Below are 12,945 nucleotides of genomic sequence, written 5' to 3'. Positions count from 1 at the left end.
GAGCATCTGTTCAGTGCCAGGCACACACCCGGGCCTGATTTATATCCACCAGCTCTTTTCTGGAACAGGGGGTGGGAGGTAAGCAGGAAACATGAGGGCAATTCCAAAAGTTCATGGAAAGGGGAATTAAATACAAGGTATTTTGTGCAAAAAATAAATTTTAAATCCATGTAGTCCTTTCATAATACACACTTTCCATGAACTTTCTGAAGACCCCCTCATAAAACTGAGGCTCTGGGTGCTAGCGCTGTGGTGTTGTGGGTAAAACCACTGCCTGCAGTGTCAGCATCCCCTATGGGCGCCGGTTTAAGTCCCGGCTACTCCATTTCCGATCCAGCTCTCTGCTATGCCTGGGAAAGCAGAAGAAGATGGCCCAACTCCTTGGGCCCCTCCACCCACATGGGAGACCGGAAGAAGCCCCATCTGCATAGAAGGCCCAGAAAAAGCTCCTGGCTCCAGATCAGCCCAGCTTTGGTCACTGTGGCCATTTGGGGAGTGAACCAGTGGATGCAAGATTCTCTCTCGCTGCCTCTCTAACTCTGCCTTTCAAATAAATAAAATATTTTTAAAAATTGAGGCTCAGAAGTCATTGATTTTCCCAGATGTTGCAAAGCCAAATTTGAACTCAAGTTCACCCAACTGCAAACCTGACCTCTTTCTGTAAAAGGGAAAAAAAAATGCATTTGTACCCATTTAATGGTGAGCCTACTGCTAGCAACAAGTTTCCTATACCAAGCAAGGGATGGGCACCCATCCTTTGGCACCACTAGAGTGAAGACCAACAAAGAGACGGGTAACACCCAGCAGTGCAAGGCCAAGCTTGGCTCGAGCCCTGCCTGGCCACAGGCAGGCCCCCCCACACATCAGTGGAGGTGGTCGCTGCACGCCTGGGAGAGCAGACAGGACTAAGCAGCAGCAGACGCTGTGGCACATGGAGGCTGAGCGGCACTTGACAGCTGTACCTGCGGGAGCTCCCCCGCCACGTCTGGAACCCTGGTGAGTACAGTCGGCACTGCACAGAAGCAATGACAAAGCTCCAAGGTGTTCCCGATTTGGGTTATAATCCTCCAAACCTTATCAAAACCTGGAGGGCTGGGGCTGGCATTGAGGTGCAATGGGTTAAGCAACCACTAGTGACACTGGCATCCGTATCAGAGTGCCAGTTCCCGTCTCAGCTACTCTGCTACCAATCCTCCTCCTTGCTAATGTGCCTGGGAAAGCAGTGGTGGCTAGTCCAAGCGCTCCAACACCTGCCACCCATGTGGGAGACCCAGACAGAGTTCCTGGCTCCTGGCTTTGACCTAGCCCAGCCTTGCCTGTTGCAGGTATTTGGAAAGATATCTCTTCCATCTCTCATCCCTCCCTCTTTCTCTTTCTTGTTCTCCCTTTCAAATAAATCAATCTCAAAAATCAAAAAAGGAAGCCGGAGGAGTGTGGTCAGGTGCAGCCCCCTTCCACTGTCCTGAATGAGGCTTCACTTGAAGTCCACATCTCTTACGTCTTTCCTTCTCCCAACCACAGCGACTCCCACCAGAACACAATCTCCTCCACGGAGGATCCCGCCACATGCGACCCACTCCTCCTCCCAGGTCCCTTTTAGTTGTTCAATCACGACAATGATCTCCCCCTGCTCTGACCACAAACACTGTTCCACTCAGCCCCGACCCTTACTCATCCATCTCTGTGCGTTCAGCACTCACACACTTGACTTCAGAGCTGCAGCCTGGCACCACGTGAGTCACCACCCTGTCCTGAAGTTAAAACCTACAACACGCTAACCTGCTCTGCTCTAGGCCTTCAAGATGCAGAAGTGATGAAATCCCAAGCCCTTACCTTGTGGGCCTCCTAGGCTCGTGGAGACGGATAATGCAAAGTAAAATGGTACAGATGCGTCACAGCCGCACACCCGCAAGTATCCAAAGCGTCGCATCTCCCCGCTTATTCCCTTCCTGTCATTGAGCTCCAGCTGTGGCTGTCATGGTTGCTCACTTATTTACTGTTGGTTCGTCTCCACAAGGAGACAGCAGGATGGGAACCTGTGTGTCTAGTTCATCTCTGCCCCCAGTACTCACAGCAGACATGAGCACAGAAACACCCACGCAAGACAGACCGCATTTGTGCAAGGAGGCAGGGGAATGTCGGGAGCCACGTGCACTAAACCCAGCTCTGAGGTTCTTCTGGGCTGTGCGTCCGAGACAGGGAGACGCAGCCAAAGCAGGGATGTGGGTACAGAACACAGGGAAGGGGCGGACACAGCACAGGAGATCACAGCCTAAGCAAGGGTACGAGGGAAGGCAACCAAGTCCATAGCTACTCGTCTACGCTAGCTCCCCTCGAAAGTGGGTGGGGGCAGGTTCCAGGAGTCTGCCTTTGGCTTGGCCCAGCCCTGGCTGTTGCAGACATTGAGGGAGTGAACCAGCACATGGGAGATCTGCCTCTGCCTTTCAAATAAAAAGATAAATGAATCAACATTTTTAAAAATAAAAACCCCAGTTTTTAAGAAGTGGGTGGATTTTGCCCCCTAGGGGACATCTGGCAATGCCTGATTTCTGGTTGCTAAGACCTGGGGCAGGGATGGGGCTGGTGTCTGAGGAGCAGTCTGGGGGTGGTACCAGCTGCCACCCCCACACCCCACCCCCCGCTGCATCCAGAGCAGCTTCCCCACGGCAGAGCGGCACCTGCTCTCGAAGGCCGGCAGTGCAGAGGCGCGACTCCCTGGCTGCAGACTGACATTCAAGGGGTGCAGAGAGCGTAGGCTCTCCTGCCAAGTTCCCAATCCCATTCACCCTTAACATCCTCTTCGGGTGGAATTTGGGCCATAACCATGTTTCTTGCCACCTGCTGTGGCCTCGGAGAAAGGAGATTTCCAGCCTTCATCCGTGGGACACACACAGGGCTCACTCGTTCCCTCTGAACTCTACGTCTCCACAGCTCCAGCCCCATAAGCAAAGTTCCCAGCCAGAGACAGACAAGACACCAAGAGTTCCCCTGTAGCCCTGGATGGATGGCCACACGGTCAAAGAACAGACACCGATCGGGATGGCCCAGGGCCGTGCACCTGAGCCTGCTCAGCCCGTCCACGAAGGCAGAGTGGGCCTGAATGACAGCCATCCCCGACCCGAGCCCCGGTACCAGGGCTGTCATGGAGAACACCTATGGGGCGTCATCTCCCCAGGACTCTGGGCCTCACCAGGCGTGGTGGGGACGGGAGCCGAGCAGCCAGGGAACAGCATGGCAGCCAGCCGGCCGAGCCTGCCCTTGACAATGGCATCTGCGGTAGCTGCACAGTGTGGGGGCGGGGGGGGGGGGGCTGGCGCTGCTCACTCCTCACACTGCCTCACAGCTCTCCTCAGCTGAGTGTCCTAGTCTCAACTGGGTCTGCTTGGTTTTGCCCCAGGCCAAACACACCGTGTATTTGGTGTTGTGTGAAATGCCCGAATTGTGATTCCCAACAGGAAATGAGATCACCATTCTTCCCCCGCTACAAAAAGATCCAACATGCTATTATTTCCTTTTTGTGTGTGTGTGTGTGTGTGTGTGTGTGACAGGCAGAGTAGACAGTGAGAGAGAGAGAGACAGAGAGAAAGGTCTTCCTTTTGCCGTTGGTTCACCCTCCAATGGCTGCCGCAGCTGGGGCGCTGCAGCCGGCGCACCGCGCTGATCCGATGGCAGGATCCAGGTGCTTCTCCTGGTCTCCCATGGGGTGCAGGGCCCAAGCACCTGGGCCATCCTCCACTGCACTCCCTGGCCACAGCAGAGAGCTGGCCTGGAAGAGGGGCAACCGGGACAGAATCCGGCGCCCCAACCGGGACTAGAACCCGGTGTGCCGGTGCCGCGAGGCAGAGGATTAGCCTAGTGAGCTGCGGGGCCAGCCACAATTATTTCTAAGAGTAGGACCTCCAACGCTCACAAAGGCATCTCCTGCTATATTTCAAATTCCATTATGACAGAACGCTTCCCGAACTTCCCCATTTCTGTAATAGGCACAAAAATCCCATCCTTTTATGTCTTCACCAATAACCCTAAAAAGAGCTCACTGAAGTAGGAAATATTGATGCAGGAACTGAAAACTCATTTTACATCCAGCTTTTCATGGAAATAACCAGTCAAACAATAAAAACCAGGAGCAGGGGAGAGTGGGTGGGTGGCAGGCATCTGGCCTGGGGGTTGAGAGGCCCACGTCCCATATTGGCGCACCTGGTCCGATTCCTGGCCCTCCCCAGTGCCGGCTTCAGGACTTGAGTCCCTGCAGTCCATGTGGTAGACACGGATTGAGAGTCTGGCTCTCGAGATTCTGGGCGTTTGGGGAATGAACCAGCAGATGCGGTTCCCAACTTCTTTAAAAACAGAAGTCACTCCTTAAGTGGGGTGCACACTCTTCCCATCCCAGACACAGCTGTGTACCCAGCACAGTGCCTCTCTACAGAGCCGAGAAAAGGGACAGGTGTCGCAATTCTGAGCAAGATGTGCAACTGTCGTGGTAGGAAGGTGGCAGTAGCAGTGCCCAGTTTGGTACAAGTCATCTTCCGAAAGCTCATTTGTAAGCAGGGTGTTCAACTTGGAACACAAGCTTTATCTTATGGCCTCGAGCTACCCACAGAAGTTGACCGAATCTGACACATATCAGGCACTCAACATACTTAGAGGCAAAATGGTAAAAACAAAACTAAAAGCTTTGAAAGCACTTTTAAAACATACTAAAATACTTAAATACACAGCTCATAGTAAACCCTGAGCCCTACTCCCTCTGTGAGCCAAGTGAAATGGGGTGCTGGGAAAGCCCAAGAGGGGGAGAACCCCAAACCCCAGGGAAAGGGCTTCCGGTAGAAGAGAATGTGCGTGGGGCCAGCACTGTGGAGTAGCAGGTCAAGACTAACACCGGCATCCCACACGCGCGCTAGTTCCACTCCCAGTTGCTCTACTCCAATGCAGCTCCTGCTGGTGCACCTTGGAAGGCTTCTGCCTTAGTGCTTGGGGCCCTGCCACCCACTTGGGAAACCCAGATGGAGTTGAGGCTCCTGGCTTCCACCTGACCCCACCCTGGCTGTTGCAGCCATTTGGGGAGTGAACCAAATGATGGTAGATAGGTATCCCTCTCCCCCGCCCCCCGCTCTGTTTCTGATTCTACCTTTCAAATAAACACTTTTTTAAGAGAAGAACATGCTGTAGCAGCTGTCCACTGGAAGCAGGGGCTGTAGGACCACTATGACACTCTCTGGGACAGAGGGCACAAGACACCCTGTCTGCCACCAAAGCAGGCAACAGGAGCCGTGCAAGCTAGCCCGTAGCGCGTGAGTGCGGGGTTGGGGGACGGCCAGGAACTCCCAGGCCGCCGTGAGGCAGTGGGGACGGCCAGAGGCCCTGGGAGGCTGCAGGAGGCTGTCCCCGCCGCTGTCAGTGATGTCCCAGGGCCCTGAGTGGGTTCTCAGAGATCTGACTAGGTCAGGCAGCAATTTTCTATATTCCAGAGGTGGAAACCGTGCTACTGCCGATAAAGCTACACAATCGGGTTCCTGCGATCTTAAGAAAGCAGGATGAGGGACGGGAAGACAAAGCCCATGGCAGGTGCCTCGTCCAACCCAGCATGCTCACTTCACTCCAGCGTGAGGCTGGACACTCCACCTTGGTCTGCTCTAACCAGAGTGACGCCAACGCACTGAAACCGGAATTGAAAAGGGAGAAGGGTTATCATTCGCCTGATTTGTACCTTCGTTAAGCCTCCAAATAAAGTGTCCGTCTCCAGCTCAAATTCTTGGTCCAGCTCCTCTTCGTGCTCTGAGAAGAAAAACAACCTCCATTAGTCAGAAACCCCAACTAAACCAGCTTGGCTGAACAGCAGCACCACCGAAACCGGACGACATCCCGGAACAGCTACCTGCGGACCGAGCAGCAGCTGGGGAAACAGGTCTCACCCGGCCTCCTGTCTGGGTTTCTGTGACCCGACTTCCAGGGACATGTGGTAGGGCTGATGCAAACGTCCCTTTCTACTTATCAAAGCCAGAGAGGAGAGCCAAGGGAGCGAAGTGTCCAGCACAGGGAAACGTGGGACAGGCACACAGGCTCCGAGTTTCTTTTCCAGGGCTGGTGCTGTGGTGTAATGGGTTAAGCTGCCACCTTTGTCACCGGCATCCCACATGGGCACTGGTTCGAGTCCCGGTTGCTCCACTTCCAATCCAGCTTCCTGCTAATGTGCCCGAGAAGGTACCAGAAGATGCCCCATGTCCTTGAGCTCCTGCATGTATATAGGGGACCCCAGTGAAGCTCCTAGCCCAGCCCCAGCCATTGGAGCCATTTGGGGAATGGGCCAGCACAGGAACAATTAATCTAACTCTTTCAAATAAATAAATCTTTTTTTAAAAAAAAGCCCCCCCCCCCACACAGACCACACCGCAATGTCCTGGTGATCATAATGCATGCTGTGTTAGAATGTCAGGAAATTAAGCAGATCATGAGAGAAATCAGCATGTTTGTAACTACACAATTGACTGAACACGAAACAGCTAAAATTGTCACCCAAATCCTTCCCGAGGGTGTGCAATAGGCAGGCATGATGTGAGAGAGGGACGAAACAGAACCACACTGTCTTGGCCTGGGCCCCAGGAAGGCAGACCAACAGCTCCTGGGGACGTAGTGCGGCGCGGTGCAAGGCGGGCCAGGAGACGGAGCTGAGGGGAGCTGCGGGGTTCCGAGGTCTGCAGCGGGATGGGCGAGGGCGGAGCTCAAGACAGTGGTGTTTTTTTTTTTAATAGAAAAACTTTTATTTAATAAATGTAAATTTCTAAAGTACAACTTTTGGATTATAGTGCTTCTTCCTCCCATAACCACCCTCCCACCCACAAACCATCCCATCTCTTACTCCCTCTCCCATCCCATTCTTCATTAAGATTGATTTTTAATTATCTTTATATAGAAGATCAACTCTATACTAAGTAAATAAGCTAGAGATGAGTACTTAGCACTCAGTCTAACGGTAGTGATAAAGCCACAGAATGGCCGAGATTCTCCCCAAAAAGGGACAAAGAGTAGATAGACAAGAGATGGAGGAAAAAAAAAATCAAGGCTTCTCAGACTAACAAAGGTACAAAACCCACAGGAAACTGAAAAGCAGCTACCCAAAAGGGAAACGTGGGGATTAGCATCACTCAGTCATTACCACGAGACGACGCTGGTTTCAGGGGAGGACGGCAGCAGGATGGCACATGCTAGAAACAAATGGCAGCTCCAGCTCCAAACCATAGACTAAGGCTCCCAGCACCAAGAGGAGAGCACGAGGCACTGCACACAGGCCCACAGCACCACACGCGACCAGAAGCCTCCTCCCCATCACGTTCTCTGTGCTCCCGGAGAGCCATGGTGCTGTGTGGTTGCCATGCGCCATGGCTGCAGCTGCACACAAATTGAAACAATGTAAAACCTTGAGCTTTTTCTTATGTTTTAAGAAACATTCTCACTGCTTATGAATGTGTATCTATTTGCAAAGAACTTTTCTCCAGAAACCTTTTATGTATGGAATACAAACTTCATATTTAATAATTACAACTATAGGAACATGGCGATTCTTCCCACCCCTCTTCCTCCTCCCTCTCCTAGTCCCATTTTTATTTTTACTACGATTTATTTTCAACTAACTTTATTTAACAGAGTTAATCATGTGTATAAAGAGTTCAACAAATAGTATGGGGGAAAAAACTGTTTCGTAACAGTCAAGACAAGGGCTGTTCAAAGTCATTGCATCTCAAAGTGCCAATCTCACTTCTATAGATGACCTTTTAGGTGCTCCATTGGCTCTGACAGGTCAGGGAGAACATATGGTTTTTGTCAGCCATATCTGACTGTGCCAAGTCTCTTCTGATCTCAGTTACCTGAAGTTTACTGGCTAACCCTGGATTCCCTGAAGGTGGCACACAGCTCCCTCTAGTGGAGAAAAAGGAGCTATCTGCAGACAGGAGAATTAGGAAATCCTGCCCAGTGCTGTCCAATAGAAGTGCAGTAGGAGGCCCACACCCAAGCTTAAAGTGTCTAACAGCCATACAGCTGGGGAAGATCCCAATATATGCAAAATGTTGTTTTGACAGGAATCAACATTAAACAGTGATTAAGGAGCAATTTAAGCTCCCTTTTTCTTACCAATTATTTGTAATCCAGTGTATGTGTCACCCTGCCAGCACATCTCAGTTCAGACTAGCCACACAAAAGTGCCCTCCATCCACATGTGGTTCATGGCCACGGTACTGGCAGAGCTCTGCCTAGACCAAAACCGCCCCCCCCCAATCTTTTACAGAAGTCCTACAGACCGCCCTTTGTCTGACTTGACATAAGCAAATGCTATACTGAAAGTGAACTTTCATCCCCACGGCCTTACATACAGACTGTCAGACCCAGCCGCCCTCCCCTGGCTTGCAGTTCCTGTCTGTACTCTGACAATCACAAGGCAACTCCTCCCTATGGATTCGCTAAATTAAGAGAGTGGTGCACGAGTCATGAAACTCAGATTTCAACGACTGTCTCCTTCTTTAACATCCTAACCCTGGACTTCACTCTGAGAGGCTTCAAGGGAACCCCAGGCCTGGATCAAACAAGGTAATAACCAATCTTCCTCCACGGACCCCAGACAGACCCCAGGCCCACGCGGCCATCACGGCATTCTCGGAACAGTGCAGCTGAGCAAAGAGGCCAGGAGCGCTGTGGACCAACCAGAGCCCTGCACGTGAGCCGACCACAGGCTGCTCCAGCTCAGCTTTCATCTAAGATTCACCCCCTTTCCGCCCTCAGGAAGCCTAGGAATTGAGCCACAGCTGCTCCACTCCTTGCTCTGTGCCTAGCAAAATAAGCCACTCCCTCCCACCTGCCCACTGCCAGTGACCAGCCTGCTGGACGTCGCATGAGCAAGCCCAGGCTTTAGTTGGGGTTCTACAACAACATGGAATCAACTTTAAGTTAGACCTTCAATCCATTTATGCTTTTGGAAATCCCTGGATTAAGTTAGCCTGAAGAGTCACAGACAGAACACAGACCAGGACCCCACAGCGAGAGATCTCCCCAAGGAGGCCGGCCCCTGGAGCCTCTCCGATTCTACCTGTGTGGGGGAGGAGCCCATACCCCCACCACTGAGCGGGACTGCAGTTTTCCTCAGCACACAAGAGGCTGCAAACAGAAAGCCCAGAGTGGGCGAGAACGCTCTTCCTATGGTGCGGGGTGAACCGTGTCACACGCGCCACACAGCACCATCGGGCAGAGCCAGCTCTGTCTCCTTACGCGTGGGTTCCATCTCCCCAAATCCAGTGTTCCATATGGGGAATGGAGCGATCTCTGCTGATGAGCCTGGATTCCATCCCCCACCACCACCAAAGCACACATCAAAGCCCACCTTACCTCCCCAGCGGGAGGATCTGCATTGCAATCACTGCCAATGGGCTGTGGCAGCAAACTGTTCACTTGAAATCTCTACCTAACCTACCTACCCCTCTCACTCTCAACATTTTGATGGGAAATTAATTGCGGGTGGGGGGGATAACCAGAAGGCAATAATCCAGGAGAGGAGGAAAAACAGACACACACCCAAGTCCAATGTCACCATTGGGAACAGCCACGGTGCCCGTCAGCTCCCGTGGATACTGGCTCGAGGAAGCCACAGGACACAGCAGATTATGCTCGTAAATGAATGGGAAAGAGGAGCAGAGAGATGGACTGCTAAGTCTGAGAATTTAGCGCTAAGCAACTCTCGAATGCTCATACAGAGAGGGCTGAGCAGGTACCGGCTTTCCACGACACACTCGAGGCCTGGGGGCTCTTTCCCTCCTTCCCCAATTCTCACTCGGGGAATGAGAACATGATTTAGAGATAACCCAAGCAAAAGATGTGGTTGTGAACAGGACGCAGAACGACCTGCACACACGGGCTGCCCATCTGCTACTGGCCTAAGGAACTCTGGGATCCAGCAGGGCCCACCTGCAGGTGCACAGTTTGGAGCAGAGTCCTTGGTGCTCTTGGGCGAGGTAGAGGCAGCCACATACGGAAATGGAAACTCTTGGACAGGACAGAGCCTGCGCACCTTCAGTGTAGGGGGGGCCGCCCTGGGGCGCCAGCTGGGCAGCAGGAGGGAGGAGCTGCCAGGGCTTGCCCCCCAATGCAGACCTCACCCCAAGGCACAGTGAGAGATCTATTAACAGGAAGAAGAAAGCAGCTGATATGGAAGTCACCAGCCCCTAACCAGAGGAGGAAAATACCTTCGCTCCCTTTAGGGTCGCGGCTAAGGCGCCTGTAATCAGACAGAGAAAAGGAGGCCCGCGGTGTTTAACATTAAGTTGTAGATTGCACAGAGGCTTTCGTAAGGAAATGAAGACACAAAGAAACCGTTACACTCAGAGTGGGCTGCGGTGGAAGAATCTGACAGGGCGAGGAGTGACCTGGTGGCGCTCACCGGGGCTGCGGGCTGCAGAGGCGTGGCGCTCTTCTCCGCATCCCGGGGGTCCTCAGAGAGAAGGATGTGCCTTTCCTCCTGGCACGCAGAGGGCAGCTGTCAGACGGGGGTCCCACGACTGCCCCACAGACAAGGGTGGGGAGCACGGGAGGGAGATGGCCTTGCTCCTGTTTTCTCAAATGCCAAGGCACCACACTTTCAGGGTCACATTCCTGAACCCCATCACCTACCCTACGACCAGTGTCAGTACAGGGGGTAGGGGGAGGCAGTTAGGACCCCCCAGCTGGAATTCAGTGACTCCGATGTTCCTAAGACACTGAGCACAGACAATGTGGGAAGCATCCTATCCCGCAGGGGTAATGCGCCTGGCTCCCGTCACAAAGCCTTGATACTGAAAGCCTGTGCTGTGGTGTATTGGGTAAAGCCGCTGCCTGCAGTGCCGGCATCCCATAGGGGTGCCTGTTCGAGACCCGGCTGCTCCACTTCCGATTCAGCTCTCTGCTGTGGCCTGGGAAACCAGCAGAAGATGGCCCAAGTCCTTGGGCCTCTGCACTGGTGGGAGACCTGGAAGAAGCTCCTGGCTTTGGAGCAGCTCAGCTCTGACCACTGCAGCCATCTGGGGGAGTGAACCAGCAGATGCAAGACCTCTCTTTCTGCCTCTCTGTAGCTCTGCCTTTCAAATAAATAAGTCTTTAAAAAAAAAAAAAAAAAAAAAAAAAGGAAAAGGCACCTGGTGGCTGTACGCAGGTTGCCCGGTTCCTAGGGCAAGACCACCCTTTGAAGGCCTTTGTTTACCTTAGCAGCAACTTACAATCAAGTTCATCCAATCACAAAATGGGAGAAACTCCCTCCCTCCCATGCCCAGGAGCCTTAGTGTGGGGCACAATGTAGGAAAACTCCGCCCTCCACAGCAGCTCTGTTCCAGTCTCAGGGACAGCAACAAGGAAGCCCCCAGGCACCTGTGGGAACAAACAAAAGGCAGAACGCAGCCAACTACAGGGCCTCCCGCCTTAAGAACACCTCTAATGGGGAAATGAAGAAACCCCAGGTGGGGATTCAGACCAGTGCTTTACCAGAAGCCCAAAGGCTCTTTAAATACAAGGGCTCCCCCTGTGGTAGGATTATTTAAGGAAACATTTGCCACAGATCACTGAAGATTACAGACAGAATACAGCGCCTGTGACACTAAGGCACCCGTCCCCGGGAAGCACCACGCATGTATAGAATGTCATTCCCCTGTACGTTTGCAGGAAGAAGCCGCTGCACAGAAGGCTGCCTGGGCTCTGGGAAGTCATCCGGGTCCAGGAGAGCCGCTGCTCCCGTCATGTTCACAGCAGAGAAGAAGGCTGGGATGTACAAGCAAATTCAAGAACTAGTTCCTGGAGAGAATAGATCTACTGAACAGGCAAGTCTTTGATAAAGTTTTTTTTTTTTTTTTTTTGACAGGCAGAGTGGACAGTGAGAGAGAGAGACAGAGAGAGAAAGGTCTTCCTTTGCCGTTGGTTCACCCTCCAATGGCCGCCGCTGCAGCCGGCGCACCGCGCTGATCCGATGGCAGGAGCCAGGAGCCAGGTGCTTTTCCTGGTCTCCCATGGGGTGCAGGGCCCAAGCACCTGGGCCATCCTCCACTGCACTCCCTGGCCATAGCAGAGAGCTGGCCTGGAAGAGGGGTAACCGGGACAGAATCCGGCACCCTAACCGGGACTAGAACCCGGTGTGCCGGCGCCGCAAGGTGGAGGATTAGCCTATTGAGCCACGGCGCCGGCTCTGATAAAGTTCTTAAGACAGGATTCAAAATGTAAGAAAATGATACAGAACTATGTCAATACATTTGCAATTGTCAATGAAACAGGAAAAATTGCTCATACTGACTTAAGAAGAAAACCTACATAAACCAATAACCCTGAAAAACTCCAAGCAGTTTTCAACACTTCTACTCCCAGAAGGATTTCCAGGGCCGGCATTATGGAACAGCGGGATAAGTTGCCACCTGCTCTGCTGGCACACCCCTACGGGCATCAGCTGCTCCACTTCCGATCCAGCTCCCTGCTAATGCGCCCAGGAAAGCAGAAGAGGATGGCTCAAGTGCTTGGGTCCCTGCCACGCATGCGGGAGAACCGTATGGAGTTCCAGGCTCCTGACTTCAGCCTGGCCTAACCCCAGCCATTGCTGGCATTCGGGGAGTGACCCAGTAGATGGAAAACCTTCATCTCCCCATCTCTGATTCATTTATCTGGAAGGCAGAGTCACAATCTTCTTGAGAGAGAGAGAGAGAGAGAGAGAGAGAGAGCGATCGATCATGCCTGGATAGACCTCCAAGTCAATGACACCAAACTGATGCACACACCATGTAGAGTACTTACACATACCTGGCTCCAGCTGCCTGCCAATCCAGACCCTAGGAGGCAGCAGGGATAGCTCAAGTCTCTGGGTCCCTGCCACCCATGTGTGAGACACCTCAGTTCACTTCCAGGCTCCTAGCTTCAGCCCCATTTCCACCCATCCCTGCCCCTCTCCCCGTCCCA

At 52.8% G+C, this 12,945-nt stretch overlaps 1 protein-coding gene across 8 annotated transcripts in view; it reads right to left on the bottom strand.

Moving 5' to 3' along the window:
- Window positions 1-12,945, bottom strand: part of HHAT (hedgehog acyltransferase) — a 305,572-nt gene that overhangs the window by 269,884 nt on the left and 22,743 nt on the right. For all 8 annotated transcript variants that reach the window (XM_008268452.4, XM_008268451.4, XM_051821308.2 and 5 more), the window contains one exon: window positions 5,708-5,775. In XM_008268452.4, the coding sequence (XP_008266674.2) occupies window positions 5,708-5,775 (68 nt within the window). The remainder of the gene's footprint in view (window positions 1-5,707; window positions 5,776-12,945) is intronic.

The sequence above is a fragment of the Oryctolagus cuniculus genome, chromosome 13, assembly GCF_964237555.1.
Source record: "Oryctolagus cuniculus chromosome 13, mOryCun1.1, whole genome shotgun sequence".
NCBI lineage: Eukaryota > Metazoa > Chordata > Mammalia > Lagomorpha > Leporidae > Oryctolagus > Oryctolagus cuniculus.
Note: the sequence above shows the minus strand (reverse complement) of the source record. Positions and strands in the feature narration are given on the sequence as shown.